We start from the raw sequence: 27,688 nt of genomic DNA, 5'->3' as shown, positions 1-27,688 counted from the left end.
GAACTTATTAGCATCTAGTGGGAATGAGAGGGACGTTGGCCTTCGTTTTTATTCTGGTGTCCTTTCCACTTGTATAGGCAGCTCTGTGGTGATAAACCCTGTGCTACACCTGTTTTAGAAACAAAAATGTAGAAACCACTGCACAGTTATATTAAGGCTCTGAATGTAAACGGCAAAGTCAATTTCATATAGCAACATAATTGACCCAGTCTGCACTGGGTAAAATGTGAATTAAAATTCTAAATGTGTGGCTGTTGTTTGACATGGGTGAGGTTATTTTATTCCTTGAGGGTTTTCAGTATCACTAACTCAGTGTTTGGTGATTTGTTTTACTTGTCTCCTTCCCAGCCTATTCAAATTGTTTGGGTTAAGAACACGTACAGTTATCTCCTTATGCCCCAAACTAAACCTTTCCCTAATCACCTTTGAGGTACCAGAACAGTATGTAAAAGTTCCCATTTAGCTCTTTTCCCAAATTGTTTTGTAAAATGTGAAGTTTCTATTTGTTTGTTTTGTTTTGAATTGTTAGTGGAGTCAGCATTAGGAAGCAGAGGCTCATTTTTTTGAGCTGTGACAAGGTACTCGATGGGGAAGGGACAGTGAAAAGTTAATATTTTAAAGTACTTCTGGTTTTTAAGCAACAATTTGGCAAGTCCTTTGGCATATAAGAACATGGTTTCTAATGTAGTGGGACAGAATTCCAGCTTAGATTGAGACCAGAATTTCTCACCCTCAGCACTGTTGACATTTTGGGCTCGTGAATTCTCTGTGCTGGGGGCTGTCCGGTGCATTGTAGGACGTTTAACAGCATCCCCAGCCTCTACCTACTAGATGCCAGCAACACTTCTACTCATCTTTCCCTCCCAGTTGTGACAACCACAAATGTCTCTAGATGTTGCCAAATGTCCCTGGGGTGGGGAAAGTGGTGTTGAAATTGTTTAAGAGCTACCAGTCTAGATTGATACATATTACCCCAAACCACCATTGTTCATCAGAAATGCCTTTTCTGATAGCTTTATAAACTGTGTTGCTTATGTGTTCTGTGGTGTATAAATCTATAAGCATTAACTTAAAGAAAATGTTTACTAATTAGTTCAAGCTAATGAATGGGTAGGAGGTTGAATTTTCCCAGCCAGCCTTGCTGTCACGTTGAGAAAGATTTTACAGTTTCCCAGATGATTTGGGTAGGTTTGGGTCTTTGGAGGACTGATTCATGTAAATTCCCCTAATTGACAGAGCCATTGGATTTTTTGATGTGTTGCTGTCTATATAGCAATGTCAGGATCTCTTTTCTTGTAGCATATATTTTTAAGTAACATTCATGTTTCTTCCTTTTGGTGAAGGTGATGAGTACTAGTCTGTCCCAGGTAAGCCGTGTTGAGAAAAAAATGTTCTTTAGGACACATGGGGCAAGTGGGCTGCCCTTTTGGAGTCAGTTGTTTCAATCTCCTGGATGTGGGCCCTCTGTTCATTTCAAAAAAGTTTTTATCCTAGAAATAACACTTATTACTTATTAAGCATCTTCTTCTGAGAGAAGCCAAAACTATCTCTGTTTCAGCTTGATTCTTCTTTATCGGCTTCCTTGGAAGAGAGCTAGAGCAAAAGATACTTTCCTTTTTCAGATGTAGGGTATTGGAAAGTGGGGACTGGAGGGATGGCACTCGTGAGTCAAAAATCTAAGAACAAATTCCCATCTGTCACTGCTCATGAGGCTGCGTCGTGAAGATGGTTTTATTTCCGGGTAAATGCCCAATAGTGAATGTGGATTGTCTCTGGGTGTGCAGTATTGCATACCCTCAAGAGTATCTCCTTAGCTGGGAAGGGAGAAACGTGGGGTCCTCGGTGGAGAAAGAGATTGTCCTCTTCCTTCCCCTTGCTTGGGAACACTGGGTCTGCAACTGATCCCTTGTGAACAGGACTGGGCTGCTGGGGTCACAGGAAAAATGCTGTTCTAGGGAATAAAAGCTTTGCAATCATTGTTCTGGCTGTGAGCCCCATGGCAAGCCACTCTTTCATCTGTGAAATGGGAGCCATTATGCCCGCCCACCCTTCCTCCCTCTGGTGTATTCCGAGCTGAGGCCAGATAAGGAAGCTGGAAATACTATCTAGGGGCACTGCATGGTAGGATAAAGAAGTAGAATGTGAGGCAGCAGTATCCACATTTCTTGGGTCTACAGCATCTTCAATAGCTGTGATTCATCCTGTCGCTACCTACTTAGTACTCCTTTCATTTTGTGATAGGATTTATGCTTTTTAAAAAAAAGGAGGAAGAAGGAGCTTTCAAGATCGCCAAGCTAAGGATGGAAGAACCTAATTGCCTCTAATAATGGGCAGTGAGCTGTCTCTTCAAGGGGCCTGGAAAACTAGAGCAGGCTAGAGGTGGGACTTACTCATGGCCAATTAGGCTGTTGGATAGCCCTGTTGAGAGCTATTTGCCTGAAGGTTGAGTTTATCTTTGCAGGTCTGTTTCACAGCTGTGGCAAAGCCCCTTTATTTTATAAGCTTAGTCTTTCTTTTCAATAGTACATCAGAGAATGCTTTCCAGTTCATCTTTCCAAAAACCAACTTGGGCTTGGCAGAAAATCTGCTTCCTTCTAGCATATCCAAATATCACCTGAGACTGCCTTTCCTCTAACGTAAAATCACACGTCTGGAGTTGTGTTTTGGTGTCTCCGTTTGGGGGGGGAGTGTTAGAGGGGGACTGGGGGTGGGGTGCAGGGAAGGGTGATAGGGTTGGTATCCTCCACCCTATAGTTAAATTCCTTCCCCTGTGCTTAGCCTCTCTCATCTTCTTTAATCAGTGCCGTGCTTAATTACCCCACCGCACCCGCTTGTGTATGCATCACTGCCTTTCCCCCCAAGAAGCCGGACATTGCTTTTAGTCTGAGTAATGATAGTAATCGCTGGTAGGGCAGACCTGTTCCTCATCTTTCTCCGAGCACATTTCTTATGGCAGGTGTCTAGTTCCTAATTAAGTGCTAATGAGCACGCCTAGTGGACCGTGATGCTGCTGCCAGCTCCTTCAGTTTTATGTCCTGCTACTGCCAAGCTCTTAAAAGGTGACGGAGCAAGAATTAGTGTCTTTGGGATGACAGGAAGGTGATTTTATGCATAAAGAAGTTGTTATTATGATCTCAAATGGTGAATGAGTAGTTTATAAATACTTTCCAAGAATACTATTAATGCTGCCTGCTCTGACCTCACCCCTTTTCCAATTTCCCTCGCATTAGAACTGTGCTCTCTTTGGAAAGAGTGGAGGTTTAAAGAGAAGGTTGGCGCCTAAAGATTTTTTAAAAGATACTAGGAGTGGTTGAAAATTTACTGTAAAATGACTCTAGATGCTGATTTCTGCCTTTTAGATGCTGCTTTCTCTTGCTCTTGAGTGCCGGAAGCATAATGTTTAGGATTCAGTCAAAGATGTGTGGTCAGGGTGGAAATTGCTGAAGATCTGGTGTGAAGATCTAATATATTCAGTACGTGCAAGGGTGTAATAAATAAAAGGAGTAATTGAGTCCCAGGGAAGTGAGCACAGATCAGAATCTTAAGAATTTCCTAACATCACACCTTAGAAATTGAGCTTTAATCGTTTTTCCTGTCTCATCAAAAAGCGAGTTTTATGTTGGACAGCTGAAATGTGGCCAGATTTATGGTGCAAGGGCCATTGCTTGGATGCTTTTTCGTTTCCTGCAACAAATCTTAAATATAATATATGAGAGCAGCGATACTCTAATGTGAACAGGTTTCTAACTTCTGGAATGGGTTAAGTGATAGAGGCGAAGGCATTTGGGAATGGGGACTTGGTCATCATGGTTGGAGTCCCGCACAGCTGGTGTGAGTGCTTTCCTCAGCAAGGTTCTTGGCCTGAGTCTTGGTGTTTTCCTCTGTGACATGGGAGGGGGATGGGTTTGGGGCATGGGGCTCAGGAGAAAGGAAGGGATAAACAAAGTTTTGTCTCTAAGGTTCCTTCCATTTGTCACGTGCGTGGCTCCCTGAGGGTTCCCTCTGTATGTGGTGGTACCATGACTAGAGCACAGCCATGAGGGTCCTTCCTACGTTGACTTCACTTCCCTGCCACCTGGTGGGAGAAACTCAATGCCTTGAGCCCCATCTGTGAAATGGGAATATCAATACTTCCTCCATTCTGTGAGGGCTTGATGAGCTAAGGGCACACAAGTACATGAGAGATGCTAGTTCTTCCTGCTTTCTAAGTTCTGTTAACTAAAGATAATGTTTGGTTTTGTCTCATCCTAACGTTGTGGTAAGTTAATGCAAGAATGCTGGGGTGCAATGGAGTCACCTAGTAACTGGTGACTAGTTGAGAATATAGTTTCTGTATTTTAGGTTGCATATCTGCACCTCCCCTATTTTAACCTTTCTGAAGTCAGAATGAGTCTGAAATCTGTGGCATCTTGGATTCAATGATGCACTGGATTTCATCCTTGGAGGCGCTTAGAGATGGAACTAACCACCGTGTGAGGGCTTACTAACTTATCCAAGTTTGCTAATAATCAGTAGCTACACTTTCAGGGGGTGAGAGTTAGGCCAGAAAGTGACAGTGTCAATCTGAGGATTATGTTTTGGGAAGATTATATGATATCAGGTAACTGAGCAGATGAAAGCTTTTGATGGACTGAAAGTGCTAACCACATTTTTTTCTCTCTTTCCTCCCTGTCTCTCTCCTTGCTCCCTTCCTCTGTGTGTGTGTGTGTGTGTCTGTGTGTGTGTGTGTGTGTAACCTCCTGTTCTGTCTCCTCCATCCTCTCCTGTCACGTCTGCTGTCTCCCTGGTTGCCGCCACCACCGCCACCACTGCCACCACCCCCCTCTCTCTCCCTCCTCCTCTTCCTCTTTCACCACCACCACCAACAGCAGCAGCAGTTGCAAGCTCAGCATCTTTCTCACGGCCATGGACCTCCAGTGCCCCTCACCCCTCACCCTTCGGGACTTCAGCCTCCTGGAATCCCGCCCCTCGGCGGCAGTGCCGGCCTCCTGGCGCTGTCTAGTGCTCTGAGTGGCCAGTCTCACTTGGCAATTAAAGATGACAAGAAGCACCACGATGCAGAGCACCACAGAGGTGAGAGGCCGGGCAAGCCAGATTAGGACCTTGCCCTAACACTCTTACTAGTGCTGCAAAGTTTGTGCACCGCTAAAGAAAGCCCCAACCCATTCAGAGAGCAAACAATGAGCTAAGAGGAACTGTCTGTCGCACAGCCTGGCCACTGAAACACAGTTCACCCTGGAGGTTTTCAGGGTTTAACGTGGGCATCTGTAGATTTCTCCATCTCTTTAGATGGCAGGCATCTTGACATCTTGGCAACTGCCTCATTAATGCCAGTGGCCTGTACCATATTATGGAAAACTGTTAACTGCTTAATTGGGTAATTTTCAAAGAAAGTAATGTTGTTAAATGGGGCGAAATAAGAAGTTAAATTTGAAAGTGAATGTGTTCAAATGAAAGGTTTGATAATTGCATCTGTTACTACTTAGTTTCATAGGCTTTAATTCTAGTATGCATTAAATATTGGGCAAAATTGCACTTGACTAATTTTTGAAAAAAAGTAATTTATTCTGTCAAGAAATTTTAAAAAAATAGGCTTTTGTGTATGGTTAAACTGTAAATCTTATGTTTACAAAATACTGTAATTTTCAGGAAATCACTGTATTAGGAATGTGCAATGACTTATATAAATAAAAGCCATTTTAAAACTGTTTGGGGCTTGTGTTCTAATTATTCCCCCCTTTTTTTTATTTCTGTTCTTGCCTCTGTGTCTGAACGGGCATGTCTGTGCGTTTCTTGGTAACCTCGGGAGCAGACAGAGAACCGGGCACAGTAAGTACCCTGACGCCTGCTGCACATAAACGCGTTCTCCCCCCCTGCAGTGCACCCTCAGCCGCCTTTCTTTAAGCACAGGCACAGACACGTATATTCTACTCTCTCTCAGCGACCTGTTGTTTTTCTTTCCTTTTTAAAAAAATATGACTGTTTCCCCCTACCCTTTGTCTTTTATATAAAACTTCCATCAGGTGAGAGGGAGGCAAAGCTGTTTGCTATGATTACTCACTTGAAAATACACTTTGATCCCTATGTGCCCCAGACCCATTTAAAAAATATGTTTATCATTGCACTTCGAGTCCAGGTTTACCTGTAGTTTAAGAGAGTATTCATTTTTATCTTAAGTCAGTTCTGCAGGCAAGAGGTCACCATCCATATGTGAAATTAGTTAGCACTGTGTTATTTCTACCTAAACCATTCATTATCCTCTGCAAATGCATCTTAGTTTCTAGGTTTCCATATCTAGTTTTCTTTTCATAATTGTCCTTGGAGTGTGAACTTGAACTTAACTTTATTTTAGTCCAAAGAACTGAGTATCTGAGTAAGCTCTCAAAACCAAGGAAATTCAGTGCACGGGGCTCTGTGCTTATCGAGTTTATTTTTTTTCACCAGCCTAAATCTTACTCATTTTACATAAAGCACGTTTGGTCTGTACACATATCTGCCGGTTGGTTGCTTGTGGGGAGGCCTGTCTCTAAAATGCGTCTCTTACATGTTGTGGAACAAACAGAATGAGAAATTGGCCCCTTTTCAGCTCAGATAACCTCCAGTTTTTGCCCCTTTCCTTCCTTCCTTCCTTCTTTCTGAACATGGCAGTATTTTGATCATCTTCAATCTAAATATTGTTAAAAAATAGGATACTGAACTTTTAAATCACTCTGATACTTTCTTATGTTTGGGGGGATGATATGTAAACTTTTTCAGTTTGAAAAGTTTAGGCACCCCTCCACACACACCTTCTGTGTAGAACGGTAGCTATTTTTAAAATTCTCTTCGGGACAGAGCTTTGTTTACTTCATGTGTCAGGATGTATTGGTGGAATGGATAATGGTGAAAGGATGAGGTAGGTAGTTGTGAAATTCTTGTCCTGTAAGTTTTCTTTGGAAAATGTTGGGAGGAGAAAAGAGGGGAGAAAAAACTTAGATCTAGGGAATAAAATTACCTACTCCGAAAGTATGGACCTAAGTAAACTGATTTATGGAGGTGACCTTTCTATTTTGCTGTTTCAGTGTCCCTGTAGATTGTCATCTTTTCTGCCATGTTAATTCAATAGAGTATCAAATTAAAAACCCTAATCCTGGGCCAGAGAATAGAGATGGCAGGAGATGATGCTGGGAATGCCCACATGCATTAGTCTGCTGCATGTTTTAATCTATTGAATTTATTCTAGGTTTGAGACTTTATTTCAGCTTTATGTTATCAGTACTACTGTTCCACCTTAAGTCACCATATATTTATTGAATGCTTACTATATGTAAGGTAATATAGGAAATATATCTGTAGTGAGGGATGTGTAGGGATATGTAGGTACATGTATCACAAGCCCTTTCTCAAAGAACCAAGGAAAAGCAACAAAAATACTAGAAGATACAAGGCTGCAGAAAGTTTTAGCAAGAGTTCTAGACAGTTGTGGAAGGGATACCATGGTGTATGCCTCTCTGAAATGCCGGTGGCAGGAAAGAGTAGAATTTGCACACTTAAGCTCATAGAGGCATTTTTGCATAACTCGGTATGACTGTATTTCTGAGTATGTCTAATAATCTGTGTGTAATTTTGGCTGGAAGATGTAATCAAGAACTTGATTGGGGAAGTGAGGGTGAGGTGGACGAAGGTTAATGAGTTGTACCCTTAAAGAAGTACTAAATCGTTCTTGAATTTCAGGCAGCTGTGGATTGTTTTCAAGTCCAGTTAGTTTAGTTTGTAAAGTCCGTGTTGAGTTAGCAATCTGAACTTTTAAGTCCAAATGTGGTAGATACATTGCATAAACCAATCTATAAAATAATATAAAATACATGGTTACTTAATGTGTTATTTGCATGTCTCCTTTTTCACACCAAATTTTTGTCAAGTCTTATTAATAATTTCAAAGAGCATTTCCAGAATAAGTATATATGCTGAGTTTCCTGTGTAATTATTACAGAAAACTCATGGTAATGATAATATAAAATGGAGAAACTACACTCATTTTTAATCTAAAAATTTAATTCAGTCTGTAGAGAGGAATTAAATTGTTCACTGTCCATATAAGTGGGATTTTGCTGCAGTTACATAAAATTAACTAGCTCTCTTCAAACTTTGTGTAAAATCAAATATGAGACTCAGTGGGTAATGAGATGATGTGTACTATTAGCTCCTAAAATATTATAGTACTTATCTGTTTAATAAAGTGGTTTGAATTATGAAGTTGAATTTTACTTAGCAGATAAAGTCAGTTCATTGCTCTGTACTGCTGTTTTGTTTGTTCGCTCATCGAGGGGTTAAGAGCAGTGGCTATAGGGCAGCGATTTTCAAACCTTATGGTCTCAGAATCTTTTACCCTTAAAGTAACTGATGACCCCAGAGAACTTTTGTTTATGTGTGTCATATATTTTGAAAATTTTCTGGGTTAGAAATAAAACATTTTAAAATCACTTAAACAGATAAAGAGCTACTTGTGTTAGCATAAATAACATTTTTAATGAAAAATAACTATTTCCCAAAATAAAAAATTGGAGTGGGAAGAGTAGTTTAGTTTTTTTTTGCACATTTGCAGATGTCTTTAATGCCTGGCCTAAAAGTGGGCAGTTGAATTCTCCTCGGCTTCTGCATTCTCTTTGTTGCCATACATTGTTTTGGTTTAAGTATTGGAAGAAATCTGCCCACAGAGAGACACCCTCAGGGTCCTTAGACCAAACTCTGATAACCTCTGCCATAAAGAAGACCAAGGAGTTCTAAAAAATTCTAGGCTGGCATATAGTCTTGTTTTTTTTTCCTGCCCTTCTTTCTGTGTTGAACAAACATATTTTTTATATCAAGTGCAAAAACCAGGAACTTATGTCGGAGGGAATGTGAGTGTGTGGATTGTTATCTGTGGGTCTAAAACTGGCTCATAGATAGTGTATGTTTATTTTTAGTGACAGATTATCCCATTTGCTGGTTTAAGGTTTTATGGTAGGAAAACAAATGAACCTTAATGTAACCTGTTTAACGTAAAACCCAGGAAATAAAGGTGCTAAGAACAGAGAAAATACGGACACGATTTTTAAGTTTCTTGTTTCTGAAAGGGATGAATGATAAAGCTAGTAACTTTTGCGAGGTGTATTTTGCTGTTCGGCTGTTTTCTAATTCGCAAACCTTTTTTTTTTTTTTTTTTAACATAAGCCTGTTTACCAGAGCGCTACTACTGAGCAAAAAAATGACCTAACAAAAGCCTTTATTTCTTCAGGAGTAATAAGAACTTTAGATATCCCAATTAATTTAAAGATGAATTGCACTAAATTTTGGCTGAAGGGAATGCACTTTAAATAGGTCTACTTGAAAGACCTGGAGTTAGAGAATTGACAAGGAGTTGTATGGCTTTTTAAGAAAAATGGTAGAAAGGATATTTAAATACTCATTCATTTAGCATATTTATTGACCACTTACTATGTGCCAGGCACTGGCTGAGGCACTGCGTATACTTGCTGCGATTTTGCAGTGATATCTTTTAATGTCAAAGTCAAATTATGTGTTGAACGAAAAGCACTGAAATATCTAACTCATGTGATCGCTATTTGGAACATTTGGAAGAGGGAGGAGACTTGAGGGGGCTGTGTGGGAGAGACTCAGGACAGGGACGATCTGTAGACTTAAGGCGGGTTCCTAGTGGACTTCAGAAGGTCCTGGGACCCCTCTAAAATTATATGCAGAGTGGGTCAGTGCTCTTACATAATGCTGAGGAGAGATCATAACATTCATTAAATTCTCCAAAGGGGTTCCTGGCCCAGAAAAGTCTAAGCACTTTTCATCTACTTCAGAGGTCAAAATGGTGCGTCACCATCATTTTCTCAATAAGACACCAAAGTAAGGAGGTTGAGTGTCTTTGGTCATATAGTTAATTAACAGAGGTGGAGATTTAGATCATGTCTTTCTGAGGGACCCTGTTGCCATTCCTATAACATTTCTAAAATTACGTTCACATTTAGAACTTATTTAAAAGTAGTTATGACAGCCATCACTTTATTTAATGTAAGGAGGTGTCTGTATCTTTTTCTTCTCTAGCTGTTGTACTTCACTAGTTGATTGGCAGAGGTAGGACCAGATCCTAGTTACGGACCACCCATCACTTCACTCTTTTCTAAGACGACCCTCAGCAATATAGAGAGCAAGGAGGAAATAAGGTGTGAGGCTTGCTTTGGGGAATACTTCACTCTTGGCCTGTTTCTGAAATTTTATTTTTTTGAATGTCACAGCGTCTCCCAGTGGCTCTTTAGGACCGCGGCACTGTGGGTGTGGGGGGAAAGGGGACAAGTGATAGAAAGAACATGGGTTTTGGACAAAGGCAGACCCCAGTGGAGTTCTGGCTGCACAGGCAAGATTTCTCATCCTTCTATAAAGTGGTGATGGTGGCTGTCTGCAGGGTGAGGGTTTAGGGACCACAAATGGGAAGTCATCAGACATACCGTAGCAAGCCTTTAGGAAAGTCTTCCCTGACTCTACCTGCAGGGTAGCCAGACAACAGTAAATGCGTCGTTAGTCACCGTCAACGTAGTTACTTGTGGTTTCCTTTTTAAAAAATGTGTGAGGCTGTTGTGGAGATGAGGGCTCACATGACCGGTGACCATTCCTAATGATTCTTAGTGTGTCAGCATCACAAAACCCATCCCAGCCTCTTAGGAATTTGATCAGTCTCGTGATGCTCGAATTCATCAAAGGTAAACAGGGACCAGGAGGAGGTGTTTTCGCCTAAATGTTGTTGACCTGACTTATGTCAAGGAATTGCCTGGAGATAAAGGATAAAACTGAAATGAATCACCTGAAATCTCAATATTAAGGCACAGCAGAAAACATTAAGTTTTCTTAAGCGGTTGCCTCAGTAGATTTTTCTTTTGGCAGAATTTAAAACTCTGTGCTTAAAAACATAGATCTTCTGGGAAAACCAGCATCACTGCCACGAGAAGGGTGACCCCCTGAAGGAAGGAAAGCACTGGCAGCTTCTTGCTTGTCGGGAGTGGCGTGTTCCTGTGCCAGGTGAGGTGTCTGCTCGCTGTGGGGCCGGAGCTTGCCAGGCGGATGTCAGGACCTGTGCGTGACCAGAGAATGTTCAGGTCTTACCTCCCTGAGATCTCTGTGAGGATAGGGCATCTTTAAACAAACAGAAAGCAGGTAGAGGCTATTTTCTCCCTCCACAAACTTTTTTAGGCTTCATTTTGTGTTCTGTAATTAGAAACCTTAATGCCCACCCTTTGGAGCAGATTTTGTAAACTTTTATTTTCCTTTTGGCCTGATCATCATCTTCAGTATTCCCTCTAGAACACAGTAAGCAATAAACTTTGTGTCTCGGTCTTTCTGATGAGGAGAGATGGGTTAAGTGGCGTCAGATATCCAGATACCACAGTCAAGTCCTGACCCAGTGCTTTCTAGTTTCAGGACCTTTTCTTGCAGTAGAAGCATCTCATCAGGGGCTGGAGAATGAAGAGCACTTCAAAAACATGCTTCTAGAAAAGGTTTGAAATACAAATTTGATTTTGGCTGTGACCACGGTCCTGATTAGGGGAATGAAGGTGTTACGAGGTCATTTAAAGATTATTTTTAAAGTTATATTTGTTATGAGCTCCAGAGTTTTTTATTGGTTTTATTTTGTTTTACTTGGAGAAGGACGGTGGAAGGGCAAGCTGTGGGTGTACAGAGTTGATGCCGAAGACATTTTGTGGTTTAGTACTTCTTCCAGCCCAAATACTCACTGGGTGTGTATGTCTGTGGCTCCGTTTTATTCTGAGTATCCTCCTGAGTTGCCCGTCTGCGCCCGACAGTGCCAAATTCTTAGATCGAGGTGCAAGAACACCCTGTTTTTTTCACATATTTTGCCTTTAAACAATATGAAAAATAAACATGTACCCTTTAGGCCTGCTTCACAGCCAGTCTTCCAAGATGTGATTTCCACACGTCTCCACTTGCTTCCACTCTTCACTGTTGACAAGTGGGGATCGTTAATCTTATAGGTTAAAAATGCATTTGTCACACAGAATACTTCAATGACCAACTGGACTGCAGCACGAAGTACCACACAGGGTGATGGCTTAATTGGTACCAGGTGTGGATGAGAAGGCGCACAGATGTGATGGGGTGCGTCCTTACCTCATTGTTTTAATGTTCACTGAGAAGTTAATTGTCAGTGTAGAGTGTGCTAGCAAATTAGGTTCCCACTGCCTTAGTGTAACTGAGGATAAATGAGGTGTCATGAGTTTCCAATCTGTACCTCTGACACAGACACTTTTCCTGTGAGGAGGACACCGTTCCCAAGGGGAATTAGCATGGCAGCTAAAGAAATCCATTTGAATAATGTGTATTATTTTCACATTAGGGAAACCTGTCTCACTTTTGCTGTCTCCATGAACGGGTTTTCCTTTCACATTTGCTGCTGGTGGCTTCAAGGTTTAGACTTGGCTGGCAGAAGAATTGCTTTGAGGTCTCAGGATAGATGAAGGATACATGAATACTCTTATAAAGGGTTTTGGCCACACTGACAATGTAAACATGCTTTCTTTTATATATTCTGGAGTTTACCTTCCAAGATACCTCTGTATACATGAACAACCATTCCTGTTAAATTGCCAAAGAAAAGTAAAATTCTTGGAACAAGACTTTAAAGACTTTTTTTTAATTCATATTAAAGCAGCTGAGTCTCTTTACCTTGGTCTTGAGGGGGTGGGTGTTCAGAGCATGAAATAGAAACATGATTGTCTAGAATGGTCAGAATAAAGGTGGTACAGAGTCCAACTCTTGACATTTTCTTCTGATTCGACTGAATGCTCTTTGAAGTTCAAAAGACTCTTCTACTTACATGGTAAGTTCTTATATGAAGGTATGGTTCCGTACTTGTGTATTTGCATGTTTATTTTTACTTTAAGAGAATACACTGTCCACTTCTACTCACTGGGTTCACATTGCCACCAACTCTCTAGTTAACATGTGCCCACTCAGCAGGGAACAGTTCTGGTGTGTGTTTTTATAAAACATGGTTCACCTATTTGGGAAATGGTGCTCTGGATCTGGCCGCTCAAGGAGCGCACACCAGTTGTAATATTGGAAGACCTCCTACTTTTTCTTTTCTCTTCTGAGCAGCTTTTCTGCTCACTCTTGTACCTGTTCTTTTTTTTTTTAATATATAAATTTATTTATTTATTTTTGGCTGTGTTGGGTCCCCGCCTCTGTGCGAGGGCTCCCCCCAGCTGCGGCGAGCGGGGGCGACCCCCCGTCGCGGTGCGCGGGCCCCTCACCATCGCGGCCCCTCCTGCCACGGAGCACAGGCTCCAGACGCGCAGGCCCAGCAGCTCTGCGGCATGTGGGACCCACCCAGACCAGGGCCCGAACCCGTGTCCCCCGCATTGGCAGGCAGACTCTCAACCACTGCGTCACCAGGGAAGCCCCTTGTACCTGTTCTTAACCATCACATCACTGTTAGTGCAGGAAGTGACCCTCAGGAAGCACAGGGTAACCACAGTGAACAATTTGTCTGTTGTCAGTGCAGTTGCCCACTGAGGTTTTAGGTTCTCAGATATTTCAGATTTTAAGAGGGATGGGTCCCTTCTTGTGGTTCATAATGTTTTCTCTGTTCTTACACCTCATCAAGTCATTTCATGTGTAGTCTCATATATATAAATGGAGAGAAAAGCATGCCTGTTGGGCTAACAGGTCTGTTGGACATTCTGTCTCTGGTACTGAACATTTCAGAGGGCTCTTTTGTTTTCTTCAGAGACTTGTCTGGTCTGCCTCTCCCTTTATCGTTTTACTTGGCTCTGTTCCCGTCAATGTGTGCAACTTGTTAGGTGCAGAAAATCATCATAGTTTTCAAATTTTAGCTTGTTTTGAAGACATAATGGGCTTTTAGATCTTGATATGCTCAGGTTTGTAATATCCCCCATGGGCTGTATGAGACTTCTACTTTGAGTTCTTGTAGAAGACATAAGGTAAATAAGATGATTTTGTTTGGTTCTGAAGAAAATTTTTAAACAAAGGAAAACTTATATACAGTCTGGAAATCCCAGTTGTCAGAACATTTGTAGAAGTCTGCCCAATAATTACAGTGTTTGAAAAAGTCTGGGAGATGATTAAATTTTACCAGCTGCAAGGTGAAATAAAACATCAAGTTTCTTGGCTAGAATTAGAGTATAGCAGTCAGTGTGGTAACACTAATTCTCATGTTGATTAAAAAACTCTGGCAAATAAAAATTTGAAAGGGGAATTTTACTTGATGAATGCTGTTTGGTCGATACATATCTTTCAAGATATGGACTCTGGGAAGAGAAGGCTGCAGCAGCAAATAGGTCTGTGGAACCACTATTCTTGGTGGTTGATGTGGCATGAAGCCAGTGCTGTGAGTACCTGGGCTGCTTTGTTGCTCTCTGCTGGGGTCTTTGTTAGTGTACATCTTGGGTTGTAAATGGCAGGATTCATGAGTGGAAAGCCAGGAACTCGGGACTGTTTTCAGGTCATTTAAAAGTAGGCTGTAAAATGTTCTTTGTTTTTAAATGTTCACAATTTTGTTATGGTGGGCCTCTAACCAAGTAAATCAAGATGTGTCTGTGATTAGGAGGTGGGGGGAATCAGAGATAGCATGCAGTAGGCATTATTATGTCACATTAGAATATTAAGCTCGATAGGTTAAAGAGCCAGTGTGACTTTTAAATGAGAAGTATTTGGGGGCAAGTATTTGGGTCCAAGTATTTGATGTATATAAACTGAGTTTAAAAATCACTTCTTCCGGGAGCACAGGCAAGTTGACTTAATGGGTGGTGCTTCTTGACTTTAGGCAAATTGCCTTCCCCTCTGAACATCCTCTAGATAAATTGAGGAGGGTGAAGAGGATGGATATGTGTTAAGGTTGCTTTGGCGTCTTGAGAACTTTGGTCCTAATTATCTTCAGTGTTTAGAATGCATGACTTTTTCAGTAACTTAACGCGAAGCAACCTCAGTTTTATTCTTTCACAAACAGGCTTTTAATCAACATTTAAATGTTGATTAAATATTAAATTTTAACGTTAAATTTGAGTCTGTCTTCTCCTTGTTCAAATCTAACAAATCAAGGTAAAACCCTAAATTTTGAAGGACCCAAAGGATATTCAGTCAGTACGCATTTTCAAAATATGTGTAAAGTGGCTCAGAACAACCATGAAAATGACTGTATTCCACTTCTGAGCCCTGAGGAACATAAGACGGTACGTGAGAACAAAACGCAGCATGAGGGAAGACGACTTGATGGTATTAGGAGACGTCCATTACTACCCATGTAGTTACTTTTGGGTTTCTGGGGAGCAAGTGAGGTAGCCAAGAGGATTAGGGTCACCTAGGCAGTAGTTAAGCAAGACTGTTTTTGTTGCCAACAGCAAATGAAGTCCATTAGGCTGGAACTGTTTGCTTAAGTCAAGAACAACAATGAAAGCAGTGTCAGGGCTGGAGGATGTCAGGGACAATTACACACAGCAAGCAAGTTTCATGGGAACAAGGGTAAAAGAAAGTGGTTCGTCTTTGTTGGGGCTGCAGCGTGAGCCAGGCACCCCCTGACTCTGGACTGTGGCTCTCCCAGGCCTCTGCCGCCCATACTCTTTGCTGCCTTGTTTTGAATCAGTTTTACAGCATCAAAGGTATGATGAGACATTTCGTTTTGTAACTTGTCTCAATCTTCCATCTGAATGGAGCCAATTTTCAGATAAGCAAGGGTGCTAATTATCAGCCCCATCTAAATTTAGAAGAACTTTCAGAGCTTTGCAAAATGCATTCAGATGATAGGCCTCACTTAAGCTGCTCAGACAGGAATTTAACTTCTGATACAGAGAGGCAGAAGGCTCAAAGCTTGACAGGCTCACAGGTCCAGCCAGAGAAATGTTATTGTTTCTAGCAGAAATTGCATTGTTCCTAATAGGCGTGTCGTTTACTTTTATGTTCAAAAAATCAGATCATTAAAAAGCTGTCTTTGGATGGCTGAGTGGTTTGGAGGCCCCGTGCTAATTACAGCAGGAGGGCTACACAGGGGACCCTGGGGAAAGAGACTTTTAAATTGTGAGTGGACACCGACTCTATGCTACATTCTGCTGGGCAAGTGGGTAGATGTCAAGTTGAATATGATACAGCCTTGCCCTTAATGTATCTGGTCTGAGTCTGGAGGAGGAGACTTGGGGGCTGACATAATCTAGAACACGGACAGGTGTGTATGGACACTTTTTCCACATGAGCTCAAGCTGCTTCTCCCCTCCCCAGCATGTAAGCACTTTGCAGTTTTAAGTCTCCTGCGACCTGTCAGGCTGTGGGTCTGGGTCAGAGGGATTAGTTTTTAGCAGATATTTACCAATGTAATTAGTTCAGGGATCCAGCCAGCTCACCTTTCAGCCCCACACTGAGCTCAAGACGTTATTCTGAGCTTCTCTATATTGAATTGCATTGGTCCCTCCCTGCTGCTTTTATGTAAGCCTCCTGGCATTTGTGGAGCTTGAACAGTCGTGAATGAGAGCTCAGCTGCTTCAGAGGCAGCCTCTGAAGTGGGCAAAGAGGCTTCAGAATGCCTTCTGATTCCCACTTTTGATTTCCTCCTGTGTGTGTTTGAGCTGAGAACGTTCCCATGGTGGGGTTCACGGTTTTCACGGGGGAGTTTTGAGAGCCAGCCACCTGGCTAATTTCCTTGGGCTGGTTAGGAACGAAGACCCATCCATGGCCTCTAAAAATGGACCGTCAAAGATTTGCTCATGGTACGTACTATTGCTTTAGAGATGGTCTAACTTAAAGGTTTCCCCAGGCCCCTTCTATTTTATATTGTGACAGAGAAAGGTAGCATTACTGTTTGTTGGCCCTGGACTCCCCGACTTAGTTCTTCAACATCTTTCAGAAATTGAGGTTATCTGGGCTTTGAGAAAGAAAGTTTTTGCACAGCCCATTCAGCATTGTTCAAGGCAGTAACACACCACTGAACAAATTGCCCCCTTGCGTATGCTAATCCCGCACTTAAAAGAACTCATTGTAACATGTTCTGATGCTTTAGCCCCGAGGGGAGATGGGAATTGAAGGGATGTCACATCGTGTCATGTGACCCTCAAATATCTAAAATGCCTGTTTTCTTTGGGTCAACAGTTCATACTCAGCACATGTGAATGAAAGTATCCTGTGTGGTTTGTGGAAAAGATTAGTCCTTGTTCCCGCTTTTGTGTGTGGGAGCTGGCCTTGCTGTTGAAGATTCACTGGCTGGAATTCCTGCTTTGGGTCTTAAATTTCAGAGCTCTTGGCAAGGAACACCAAATCTTATTTTCAACAATAAATTAGAAGAACTCAAAAGAGTTCCTTCATTGTTACTGTGGAAAATGTGATTTGCCTTTTAGGAAACCATGCTGTTAATCCCACCCGTTCTCTTTGTGTCTTTTTAGAGAGGCACACATTGACTCTTACAGTCACAGAATATGTCTAATAGAGTGATCTCAGGTTTTGCTCATAGGCCATTCTTATTCCTGACCAGGGAGTCTCAGTGGGAAAGAATAAAAACACATCCGCATATAAACAGCAGGCTCCCATTTCTCTAACAGCAAACAGAACAGAAGAACATTTTAAGTGAGCAGGGCCTGAAGGATCCACCAGGCTTTGGATGGCTTGAGTGCATAGTCAGGGTCTCCCTTTTAAGTGCCTAAATCTCTATAAATGTTTGCCATCAAAGTCTTCAGATGAGACGAATTAAATGGAATGAAAGGCCATGTAGGCATCACCTTTCTAAACCAGCTATCACATCCAGGTGGGGTTTTCATGTGTACAGGGAGACCTGGGAAGAAATCTTTGATTAATTTTTTTTTGTCTTGCAGAGTAACTCCCTCTTGGTCCCAGACAGTCTAAGAGGCACAGATAAACGCAGAAATGGACCCGAGTTTTCCAATGACATCAAAAAAAGAAAGGTGGATGATAAGGACTCCAGCCACTATGTAAGTAAAGGACTTGAAATAATATTGGTTTGCTTCCTTGCTCAGCTTCTAAGTGAGTATACAAAGGACCTCTAAGATCTTGGTGACAATTTCACATCCCTTAAAATAATAGTATCGGGCTTCCCTGGTGGTGCAGTGGTTGAGAGTCTGCCTGCCGATGCAGGGGACACAGGTTCATGCCCCGGTCTGAGAAGATCCCACATTCTGCAGAGCAGCTGGGCCCATGAGCCATGGCCGCTGAGCCTGCACGTCCGGAGCCTGTGTTCCGCAATGGGAGAGGCCACAACAGTGAGAGGCCCGCATACCGCAAAAAAAAAAAAAAAATAATAGTATCAAGAGGATAGATTCTTACATTGTAGGATATTATTTCCATCTTGAGTTGTAAATTATGCATCTGCCAGGCTTAGTATTAAATTTTAGGCTTTCTGCCGTAGTTACTCATGAGAGGGAATACAAAATTGTAGGGCTGGCCTCGTGGTGCGCAGCCTGTGCAGCTGCACTGACCCTGGTCTTGCAGGGGCCCTGCCTCACCATTGGTTTCATGCTGTGCTCTCCACCTTCTTCAAATTCTCAATTTTGAGGCTAGGGCCTGCATTTTCATCTTGTCCTAGACCTTTCAAATTTGGTAGCCTGTCCTGCTAAAACAACAAGGGCAAGAATTCGGTGTCACCAACTTACCTTTTTGAATGCCATTCTGGTAGTATATTCAGGCTCTTATCATGTCTTAAGGCAGAGTTCGTCCTCTTCCACAGGGAGCAGTGTAGTGATAAAAGTCCACGGTAAAAAAACCTGGAAGAAACACTGGGGGTATCTCGTTCAAACCCTACAGATGAGATCACACGACTGGATGTGAGGACTCTTGACTTAGATGTAGCTAAAACCACATTCATGAGGAGAGCAAACCAAGCCAAATGGCCATTGGTTCTGGTCTCGGCGTCATAAACATTGCAGCTGACAGATGCCTTGTAGTTTCCTTGTGTGTCCCCGAGTGTCTGTTTCAGGATGCACACATTCTCAGGAACAGCGTGGGAGTAGAATTCAAATTAGGCCACTCCCCACTGACCCTGGAGGAAGAAGTGTCTACCTCTGGTTGGCTGCTGTGCAGGCTGTGCGGAGGTTTCCACGCGAGACCTCTGTCTCCTGCTGGCTGGCGCAAGCCAATGGCTAACTGTGGGTAACATTTCTTGGGCAACATCTCAAGTTAGCGTCAGGTACTGTGTGCTTCTACGTGGCTTGTTTCATTTAACTCTGAAAACAACTCTGTGAGTTTTGTATCATCCCTCCATTTCATTGATAAGGGAAGTGAAGCACAGAGCTTTTAAGTGATTTGCCCAAGGTCAGAATTAGCGGCACAGCCTGGAGACAGTCTGACTCCAGGATCCATACTCTTCATCACCATGTTAGGATTCCCAAAGCGAGAGCCTAGGATTGGATATTTTGCCAGAGGTCCTCAAATTGGTCCATACTTTGTACCATAATAACATCCCAAGAACCCAAGTTGTTGATCTCCCCACCACAGCCCAAGCCTTTTTAGCACATATTTACCCCTTATCTTTTGCCCAGAGCCAGTATCCCACACAAGTACGTTTATACATGGCATCAACTGTTAATAAGCTGGTCAAGAAAGTCCACGACATACAGAAATTTGCAGATTTGCCAATGATAGAATTCCGAGTTGCTCTGTAGATAAGTTATTTAGTAGTGAGGGATCTAGAATCCATAGCTCTGCATGACTCTTTTGTAACCCGTTTGTACTAGGTATGTCTAGTTGTGTAGGTAGTTGAGGGTGATGTATTGAGATGATGTTGGAGAACCTGGGGCAAAGGACTCCGACCTTAGATGTTTGATGACAGGTGTATACTGTACCGTGAAGGTTTATATTTGCAGAAGGGTCCAGTACAAAGCTAAGATTTAAATTTCAGACTACTTAAGGACGCACTGCACAGTTCCATTATAATAAATTAGTTATTTGCTACCTTTTGCCAGTTTGGTCTGTACATTACATTAACTATTTTTATACTGGGTTTTTTTTTTTTTTTTTCCTAAAGGGAATCCCCTTTGGCTTATACTTTGTCACCACCACTCTGGGTTTCTTTCTTTCTTTTTTTTTTAATCAGTGGGTTTTTTTGTTTGTTTTTGTTTTGTTTTGTTTTTTGGCTACACCATGTGGCATGTGGGATCTTAGTTCCCCAACCAGGGATCAAATCCATGCCCCCTGCAGTGGAAGTGCAGAGTCCTAACCACTGGACCACCAGGGAATTCCCGCGCCCTGGGTTTCTTAACACCCGACAATGTTTGTGCTTTTCTGTGGGCTTTACTAAGAGAAAGTAAATTTTCTTTAGTATTAATTTTTTCTTTTATTGCATGAAAATATTTCTTTCAATAGCCTGTTATTTTTAATTATCCAGGCTTCCTCATTGGTTGTAATCTTTTGTTATGGCTAATGAATTGCATGGTGCCTTTATAACAATGACTAAAGGTATATCTAGTAACACATTACTGAAGAAAGTAAATAGGGTCTCCCACACTTAATGCTTTAGGTATGGCTAGATAAAACATTTAAGACATGAATTTAGAGTTGAGGGTACCTTTCTAGCTGGACTTGGGGGCCACAAAAAGCTAATGGGTGACACCTGCACTTGTACTAATATGTCTCAAACATTATTTGTGTATTCTTATTTGACAGTGACATCAGTAAAAGAATTGTGTAGATCATAAACCAGGGGCCTGCTCCTTTTTGAGAATAGGACCCATTGCGATAACTTATTTTTCCGTATGTCTCTTGTATTACTCTGTACTAAAAGACATATAAGGCCTTTTGGCTAAGAAAGTAGACTTCTTCAGCCTGCCCTGAATTTGATTTAGGAGTGATCACGTTAAATTGAACAGCTTTTCTGAAGCTTTTTGAAACTCAGTGCGTGCAACCTTGGAGTTTCCTCTGATTAGCCAATTTTATGGCTTCATGTCAAGACATTAAAAGCCCTAATGTAGGATGCCAGGGCCCTCCAGATACTGCCATCCTATCTTCTTTCCATCTCAAGAATATTCCAAGCTGATTGCTAAAGAGCTTTATTCTTATCATGAGGTTAGATCTTGGTACATTATCCCATCCAGTAGCTAGCTTTGTTGTTTGTAGTTTTCTTTATTTAATTTTTTGTAGTAACTAGTAACCCCATGGGAACAGGGTTCAAGTTTGTCTTTATAATTATGAATTGTCCATGAACACTAGAATTGATTGGCAGCCTTCAAGGTGATACACAAAAAAGCAATGACGTGAAATTGTGTTCTTTTTTGTTTGTTTGTTTTTTGCGGTACGCAGGCCTCTCGCTGTTGTGGCCTCTCCTGTTGCGGAGCACAGGCTCCGGACGCGCAGGCCCAGCGGCCATGGCTCACGGGCCCAGCCGCTCCGCCGCATGTGGGATCTTCCCGGACCGGGGCACGAACCCGTGTCCCCTGCATCGGCAGGCGGACTCTCAACCACTGCGCCACCAGGGAAGCCCGAAATTGTGTTCTTAATTTGAAATCCAGTGGGGAAAGATCTCTGAGATAAGGATATGCAGATTTCAGATTATAAGAGAGATTCAGCTGCCGCCAACATTTATTGAGCCCTTGCTGTGCGCCAGGTTTTACGGCTTGCCATCACCTGTTGTATACACATTGTGATTGTTTAGCTGGTGTGCTGCCGCAGCAGAGTTCCCTGCCTGGGTCTTTGCACGTCCCCAGGTCAGATGCGAAGGGGAGACGGTGGTATTAATTACCAGGACTGGCATTCTGGAAGGGAGCCCAGGTCATTTGCTAGTCTGTCTGCTACCAAGAGCTACAGAAATTTAATTGAGCCTCAAACCCTTTAGTAAATGGCATTAAAATTTCTTTTTTTTCAGGACAGCGATGGTGACAAAAGTGATGACAACTTAGTTGTGGATGTGTCTAATGAGGTAACCATTCTCTTGATCAAACTTTATTTTCAGAGTGACTTGGGAGAGAAAGGAAGTGGAACCACCATATTTTGGTCTTTTGCAACTTTACACGTTAAGGATTTAATGGTTGTTCATGGATGGAACAATAAGTGTCTAAAACCGACACAAACTTTTGTTTCCTTTAAAAAAAAAAATTCTGTTTCCCTAACCATTTGGATTCCTAAGTTGGTGTCTGGTGCTCCTTTCGGTCCCGTGCCCTCTGGGCAAAGTATTTGAGCATGAGGGAAGATACGATTATTTCTCGATTTGTTTCTTTATGGTGTCTCCATGGGTGCACTCGCAAACACCATCCTATTCATTGTAATAGCAGTGTTAGGTGCACACCCTCAAATCCCCCAAATCTGAAGGACTTTCAGGGCTCTCCTTTAATTTGGCGAATTGGTGTGGAAAGATCCGTCCATTCTAAGTGAAATCACGAGCCCTTTGCTTGTGCTTGTTGAGGACCCCTCGTCTCCACGAGCAAGCCCCGCCCACTCACCCAGGGAAAATGGAATCGACAAAAACCGTCTGCTAAAGAAAGACGCCTCCAGCAGCCCGGCATCCACCGCCTCCTCGGGAAGTTCCACTTCTTTGAAATCCAAAGAAATGAGCTTGGTAGGTCATAAGAACTGTCACTTGCCTATTTAGCAGTTTAGTTTTATCAGGGAACCAGAGGTTCCCTAAAGTATTTGAAATGTGGGGTTTTTACTAATTGAGAGTTACATTTTTAAGGGTTTAAAAGTGAAGCTCATCGTTCTGCTTTCTGTCCCCATGGTGATTACTTTTGCCCTCTGGGTCGTCTATTTTGGGCCATGATTAGAGAGAGATAACAAGCTTCCATGCCCATGTCCTTCGTACTTGGGGGATATGTTCCTGGCGTAGGCTCAGCTTCCTCGCTGGCAAATGGTTCAAATGCCTTAGGTCCTAAGGAGTCCTCATTTTCTTAAGCGGTACACTTCCCCTGGTTTTAGACTGACCCATCCCGTTGGGTCATGTTGTGATTGGGCTGCTGGGCAGATGGTGAGGTACTCAAGGCGGCACCAGGGGAAGCCTGGAACTCGGGGAGGGATGTGGGTACATCAGGCCAATTCATGCTTTCAGTCATTCAACAAACATTGTGGAGTATCTCATCTCTTCACTCACCATAACTGCACCATAACAACCCTGCAGTTAATCCCTACATAGTCCCTCAAGGCATTATCCTATTTCACTGATGGGGAGGGAAGCTGGAGGAATTTGCCAAGTTTGCACAGCTCCTCAGATCCAAGGCCAGAGGGAGCTGGGGTCTCTCTAACCCATGTTCTTTGCTACCCCAGAGTGCTTCTCAGACTATGATTAAAGGGACATGAAGGGTTAAGATGCAGAAGAAGATGCCCTGTGACCCTGTTACTATCTTGACTCCTGAGGGCCCCTGCACTAGTGGGTCCACTCTGGTTACGTTGGCAAATGGGTGCAGCTGCTGAATGCCAAAGAGTTATTTTTTTAGGCACATCTCTCACAATGATAGGACTAGGTCTAGGGCTTTTGCCCCTGAGATGCCAGTTTGCTTCTCATCAAATTGATGGCTCCGCTGCCTCTCACTGTTAGTCTCAATCCCACTGCCATTAAGCGGCAAAGGTAGGAAGGGGGTCCTCCCTCTGCTATTCTCGATGACCGGGGCAGTCGCTTCTGAGTGACCGGGAACTTTCCTCTGGGTGGTCATCCTTCAAACTTGGCCTAGATCCAAAGTCCACAAGCCTGATGAAAAAATACTTTTTAAAATAAAATCTGCGGAGGAAGGAGTGTGATCATGTTCTGTGTCTCTAGCTAGAGTTTTAATTCTGGCAGGAAGAGGAAAGGTCATCATTTCTCCCTCACAAGTTAATGCTGTCAACATCGTGTGGATTTATGAAAATTGGCTGCGGGAGTAGCTAGAAGGTGCCCAGTGTCCCAGCTGCTGTTGTGATAAATTGTGTAATATGGCTTGGATTAAAAATAATACTCATTTAATTTGTTTAATGATACCAGCACGAAAAAGCCAGCACGCCTGTTCTGAAATCCAGCACACCGACACCTCGGAGTGACATGCCAACGCCGGGCACCAGCGCCACTCCAGGACTACGTCCAGGCCTCGGCAAGCCTCCAGCCATGGACCCCCTCGTTAACCAAGCGGGTAGGGCATTGCCTCTTGTGGGCTGTGTTTTGTTTTTCCCTTTCCCAACTTGATTCGTCAGTTCAGCTCTCATGCAGTTTCCTCGTGAATATGAGATGCACTTTCTGCCCCCCTCCCTCCTTCCTATCTCTGAAAAGCCATGATAAGAAACAGATGTTTGTCCTTGGGTTTCAGCAGCTGTACCCTGTTCAGTCTCTGACTGTTTACATTTGGCTTTTCTTTTATTTCCAAATAATCCAAATCCCAGGGACTTCAATAAAGTTTCTGATAATTATTCCACATGTAAGCTCCTTACCAAACTATCATTGTGTGTCTGAGTTTGCTAATATTGACTGAAACAGCCTGTCTGACCGGCCCAAGTGTGCTTCTTGCTTGCTTTAGTTGGCCAGTGTTCTGCCGGTATATCCCTCAGGAATCACGGTCTCTCCTTCAGGAGAAATTGGGAGGGTTTCACTGGGACTCCAGCCCCTGAATAAACTCATAACTTTTAACTTTATCTTCCTCCCTGGCAAAGGAAAAATGTAACACTCTGGGCCCAGAGGAAGAGAGGCCCCAGAATATTCCCCCTAAACCTGTGCTCTGGTTTACATAAATCCAGGATCGGGTTTTCATTTGGAATTGGTAGCAGGTAGTGGAAAATTTGGGGTGGAGGAGAAATCTTGGATTTTATCAAGAGAACCTTCTTTTGAGTTTAAGTCAACAGGTAGTGCCTGTGCCTCGGTCAGCCTTCTGTGAATTGGGTACAAGGATGCTGCTTAATCTCCCTGGTTCGCAGTGTTGCCCAGTGTACCGACCGAGGAGGAAATATGTGGGCAGTTCTTCCCCTGGGGTCCATTCTTTCCTGGAGATGAATTCAGCTCCAGGGAAGAAGGGACCTTTGTAGGATTTGGAGTTGGTACCCCTCTGCTCCCCCCAGCCTTCTCTCCTCCTTCCCTATAATGAAGGGCACTGAAGAGGACCCTGGAACTGATGGTCAGGCTGGACCTGAGCGGCCAGGTGAGTCACATGCAGCTTGTGCTTCCTTGCAGCGGCCGGCCTGAGGACGCCCCTGGCGGTGCCGGGTCCGTACCCTGCGCCTTTCGGGATGGTGCCCCACGCGGGCATGAACGGCGAGCTGACCAGTCCCAGCGCCGCCTACGCCAGCCTCCACAACATGTCGCCGCAGATGAGCGCGGCCGCAGCCGCGGCCGCCGTGGTGGCCTACGGGCGCTCCCCGATGGTAGGGATGGCGGGGATGGCAGGCAGGCAGCCGTGGGTGGGCGCAGGCGGGCGGGCGGGACCCAAGGAGCGGCCAGCGGCCTGCAGTCCCCACGCCTGCAGACAAAGACCCAGTGTCCTCGCTGCGCCCGCCTCCCTCTTGTCCGCCTTCATCGGCATGCCGCTTCATTAAGTTAAGGCCAAATGCTTTTTGTTTTACTGTTTTTGTGGATGAAAAAAGGCAGTGTTTAGGAGCTACTTCAGCGGTTCAGGGGACATCTGGTTTTCTCCCACCAAAGTAGATTTTTTTTTTTTTTTGGAAGGCGATGAAATGACTCAAGTAGCTCACAGAAGCCTTTTCATTCGTTTCTTGAAGTTGTTTGTTTTTTTTTTTCCTCTTTAATTCTTAGAAAAAAATATTTGAGGAGCCGTAATTTTCTCATTCCATGCTTATATTATTCTTTAAACCCAATAGCGTGACTTAGGTGTAAGAAGTGATCTCAGCTCAACAGGGAGAAACACAAAGGGACTGAAACCGTGGGGCAGGTTCTCCTTCTTGTCCTACCTTCTCCCACTGTGTAAATGGCCTCATGTTTGACCAGGAAGAGACAGAACTGCATGTGAAGGGGAAAATTGACTGTGTAGTCCTTGACTGCATCAGGAAAAGGGACTAGATTGTAACTCATAGCAGATGAAATTCCCTAAATCATTTCTGTTGGCTGTTTGAAATATGTCACGTGCATTTCTCTCCTCTCCCTTCTTCATTACCTCCAATAACTTGGGGTGATAGTAAAGTTCATCGTTTTTTCCCTTATGTTGTACTACTAGGAAAGGCTGTGCAGTGGAGGGCGAGATAATTTAAAGCAAAGGGGACAGCTGAGGGACTAGGTACCTTCGTTAAGGTGCACAAAATAGAGCGTCCATGCGTGACCTTCTAAGCGATGACTTAGACCAGTGGTATGAAACAGGGTGATTTTGCCCCCTAGGGACATTTGGTCATATCTGGAGACACTTTTGTTTATTAGAACTGGGGGATGCTGTTGGCACTGAGAGGGTAGAGGCCACGGATGCTGCTAATTATCCTGCCATTCCCAGGCCGGCCCCCAACCGAGAACTATCTGACCTAAAACGTTGATAGTGCCAAAGTTGATAGTCAGGTTGTCCTGACTCAGCGTACTGCTCTTTGTACTTGTTTGGACAGGTAGAACATCCTAAGTCCACAGGGCGTATTTACCATGGGAAGCTGGTTCTCGATGCACGGATCAATCACACACCTTCCTACTTCCCAAAAAAGAGTGTCTTGTGGTATTTAGAGGTGGCTGTATTATTTTTTTGCATTATAATCGTTCTTTTGAGAAATGCTAGCGCATGTCCCTGTTTCTGTTTCTGTTGCTTTGGGGATTTCTGAGTTTCTAGTGAAGTCTTTAGAGGTGTCACAAAGTGCCTACCCTGCATAAACTGAGAGTGCGATGCCTTATTCTGTTTCCAGGTTGGGTTTGATCCTCCCCCTCACATGCGTGTACCTACGATCCCTCCAAACCTGGCAGGAATCCCCGGGGGGAAGCCGTAAGTACCTCTAACTCTTTGGTTTTACTGTAAAGGCGGTTACTTAGTCATGGTTATCAGCAGACTCGAATTCCAAAGGGAGCACAGGCTTGGGCGTTTCCAAGGAGATTTCTAGTGTCTTTTCCTGAGGAGTGTTAACACTTGCTATAAATAGGCACCTGGTAGGTATCACGCCTCTGTCTTCTCGCTGTGGATGATGTCATGCATTTAGTTATTTCTGGAGAGAAGCTGTTGGGGAGGGGGCGAGGAGGGAGGCGAGAGCCAGGGGCGATTGGTCCTCCTTGCTTGACCCTTCCTCAGAAAGCTGCTCTGCTTTGCCATTTGGTTAGGGGGTAGCTGCTGGAGATTTTCCACAGGACTATGTTGTGGGCAATAAGCTGTCACAAACTTGAAATCTCAGAAATGGGAAACGTGCTGTTTCTTTACCCGGCTCAGTGCCACCTTTTCCTTATTTTGGTCGAAACGGGAGTTCCGTGAAAGGTACATTCTGTTGGATGCCAACATCGGGGGTTGACCACCCCCCCTCCCCAGGAACCCCAAGTAAAGTTTTGCTGGGTGCCTTCCTCTGAGAGATTATAAAGTGCAACGTGGCTTTGGTGAGGAAGCAGGAGAGGTAGGTTAAAGGGCAAAAGAGCCTTCAGAATTTAAAAAGCCCCGTTGGTTATTCTTCCAGGGTCACTTAAAATCACCTGTTTTCCATAATATTGGTAATCAGAAACGTGATTTCAAAGAATTTCTAAAGTTCTCAATTTTTGTACAAAATAAACCCGAGGGCTTCCCTGGTGGCGCAGTGGTTGAGAGTCCGCCTGCCGATGCAGGGGACACGGGTTCATGCTCCGGTCCGGGAGGATCCC

The 27,688-nt window shown here is 43.4% G+C and overlaps 1 protein-coding gene across 2 annotated transcripts in view; it reads left to right on the top strand.

Annotated features, from left to right (window-relative positions):
• LOC112411741 (transducin-like enhancer protein 1) overlaps positions 1-27,688 on the top strand; it is an 88,722-nt gene that overhangs the window by 38,220 nt on the left and 22,814 nt on the right. For both annotated transcript variants that reach the window (XM_024763031.1, XM_024763032.1), the window contains exons 7-14: positions 4,869-5,073; positions 5,813-5,829; positions 17,847-17,963; positions 21,845-21,898; positions 22,382-22,534; positions 23,927-24,071; positions 25,100-25,290; positions 26,758-26,834. In XM_024763031.1, the coding sequence (XP_024618799.1) occupies positions 4,869-5,073; positions 5,813-5,829; positions 17,847-17,963; positions 21,845-21,898; positions 22,382-22,534; positions 23,927-24,071; positions 25,100-25,290; positions 26,758-26,834 (959 nt within the window). The remainder of the gene's footprint in view (positions 1-4,868; positions 5,074-5,812; positions 5,830-17,846; positions 17,964-21,844; positions 21,899-22,381; positions 22,535-23,926; positions 24,072-25,099; positions 25,291-26,757; positions 26,835-27,688) is intronic.

The sequence above is a fragment of the Neophocaena asiaeorientalis genome, unplaced genomic scaffold, assembly GCF_003031525.2.
Source record: "Neophocaena asiaeorientalis asiaeorientalis breed wild unplaced genomic scaffold, Neophocaena_asiaeorientalis_V1.1 scaffold449, whole genome shotgun sequence".
NCBI lineage: Eukaryota > Metazoa > Chordata > Mammalia > Artiodactyla > Phocoenidae > Neophocaena > Neophocaena asiaeorientalis.
This window is presented reverse-complemented; position numbering and strand designations above follow the sequence as displayed.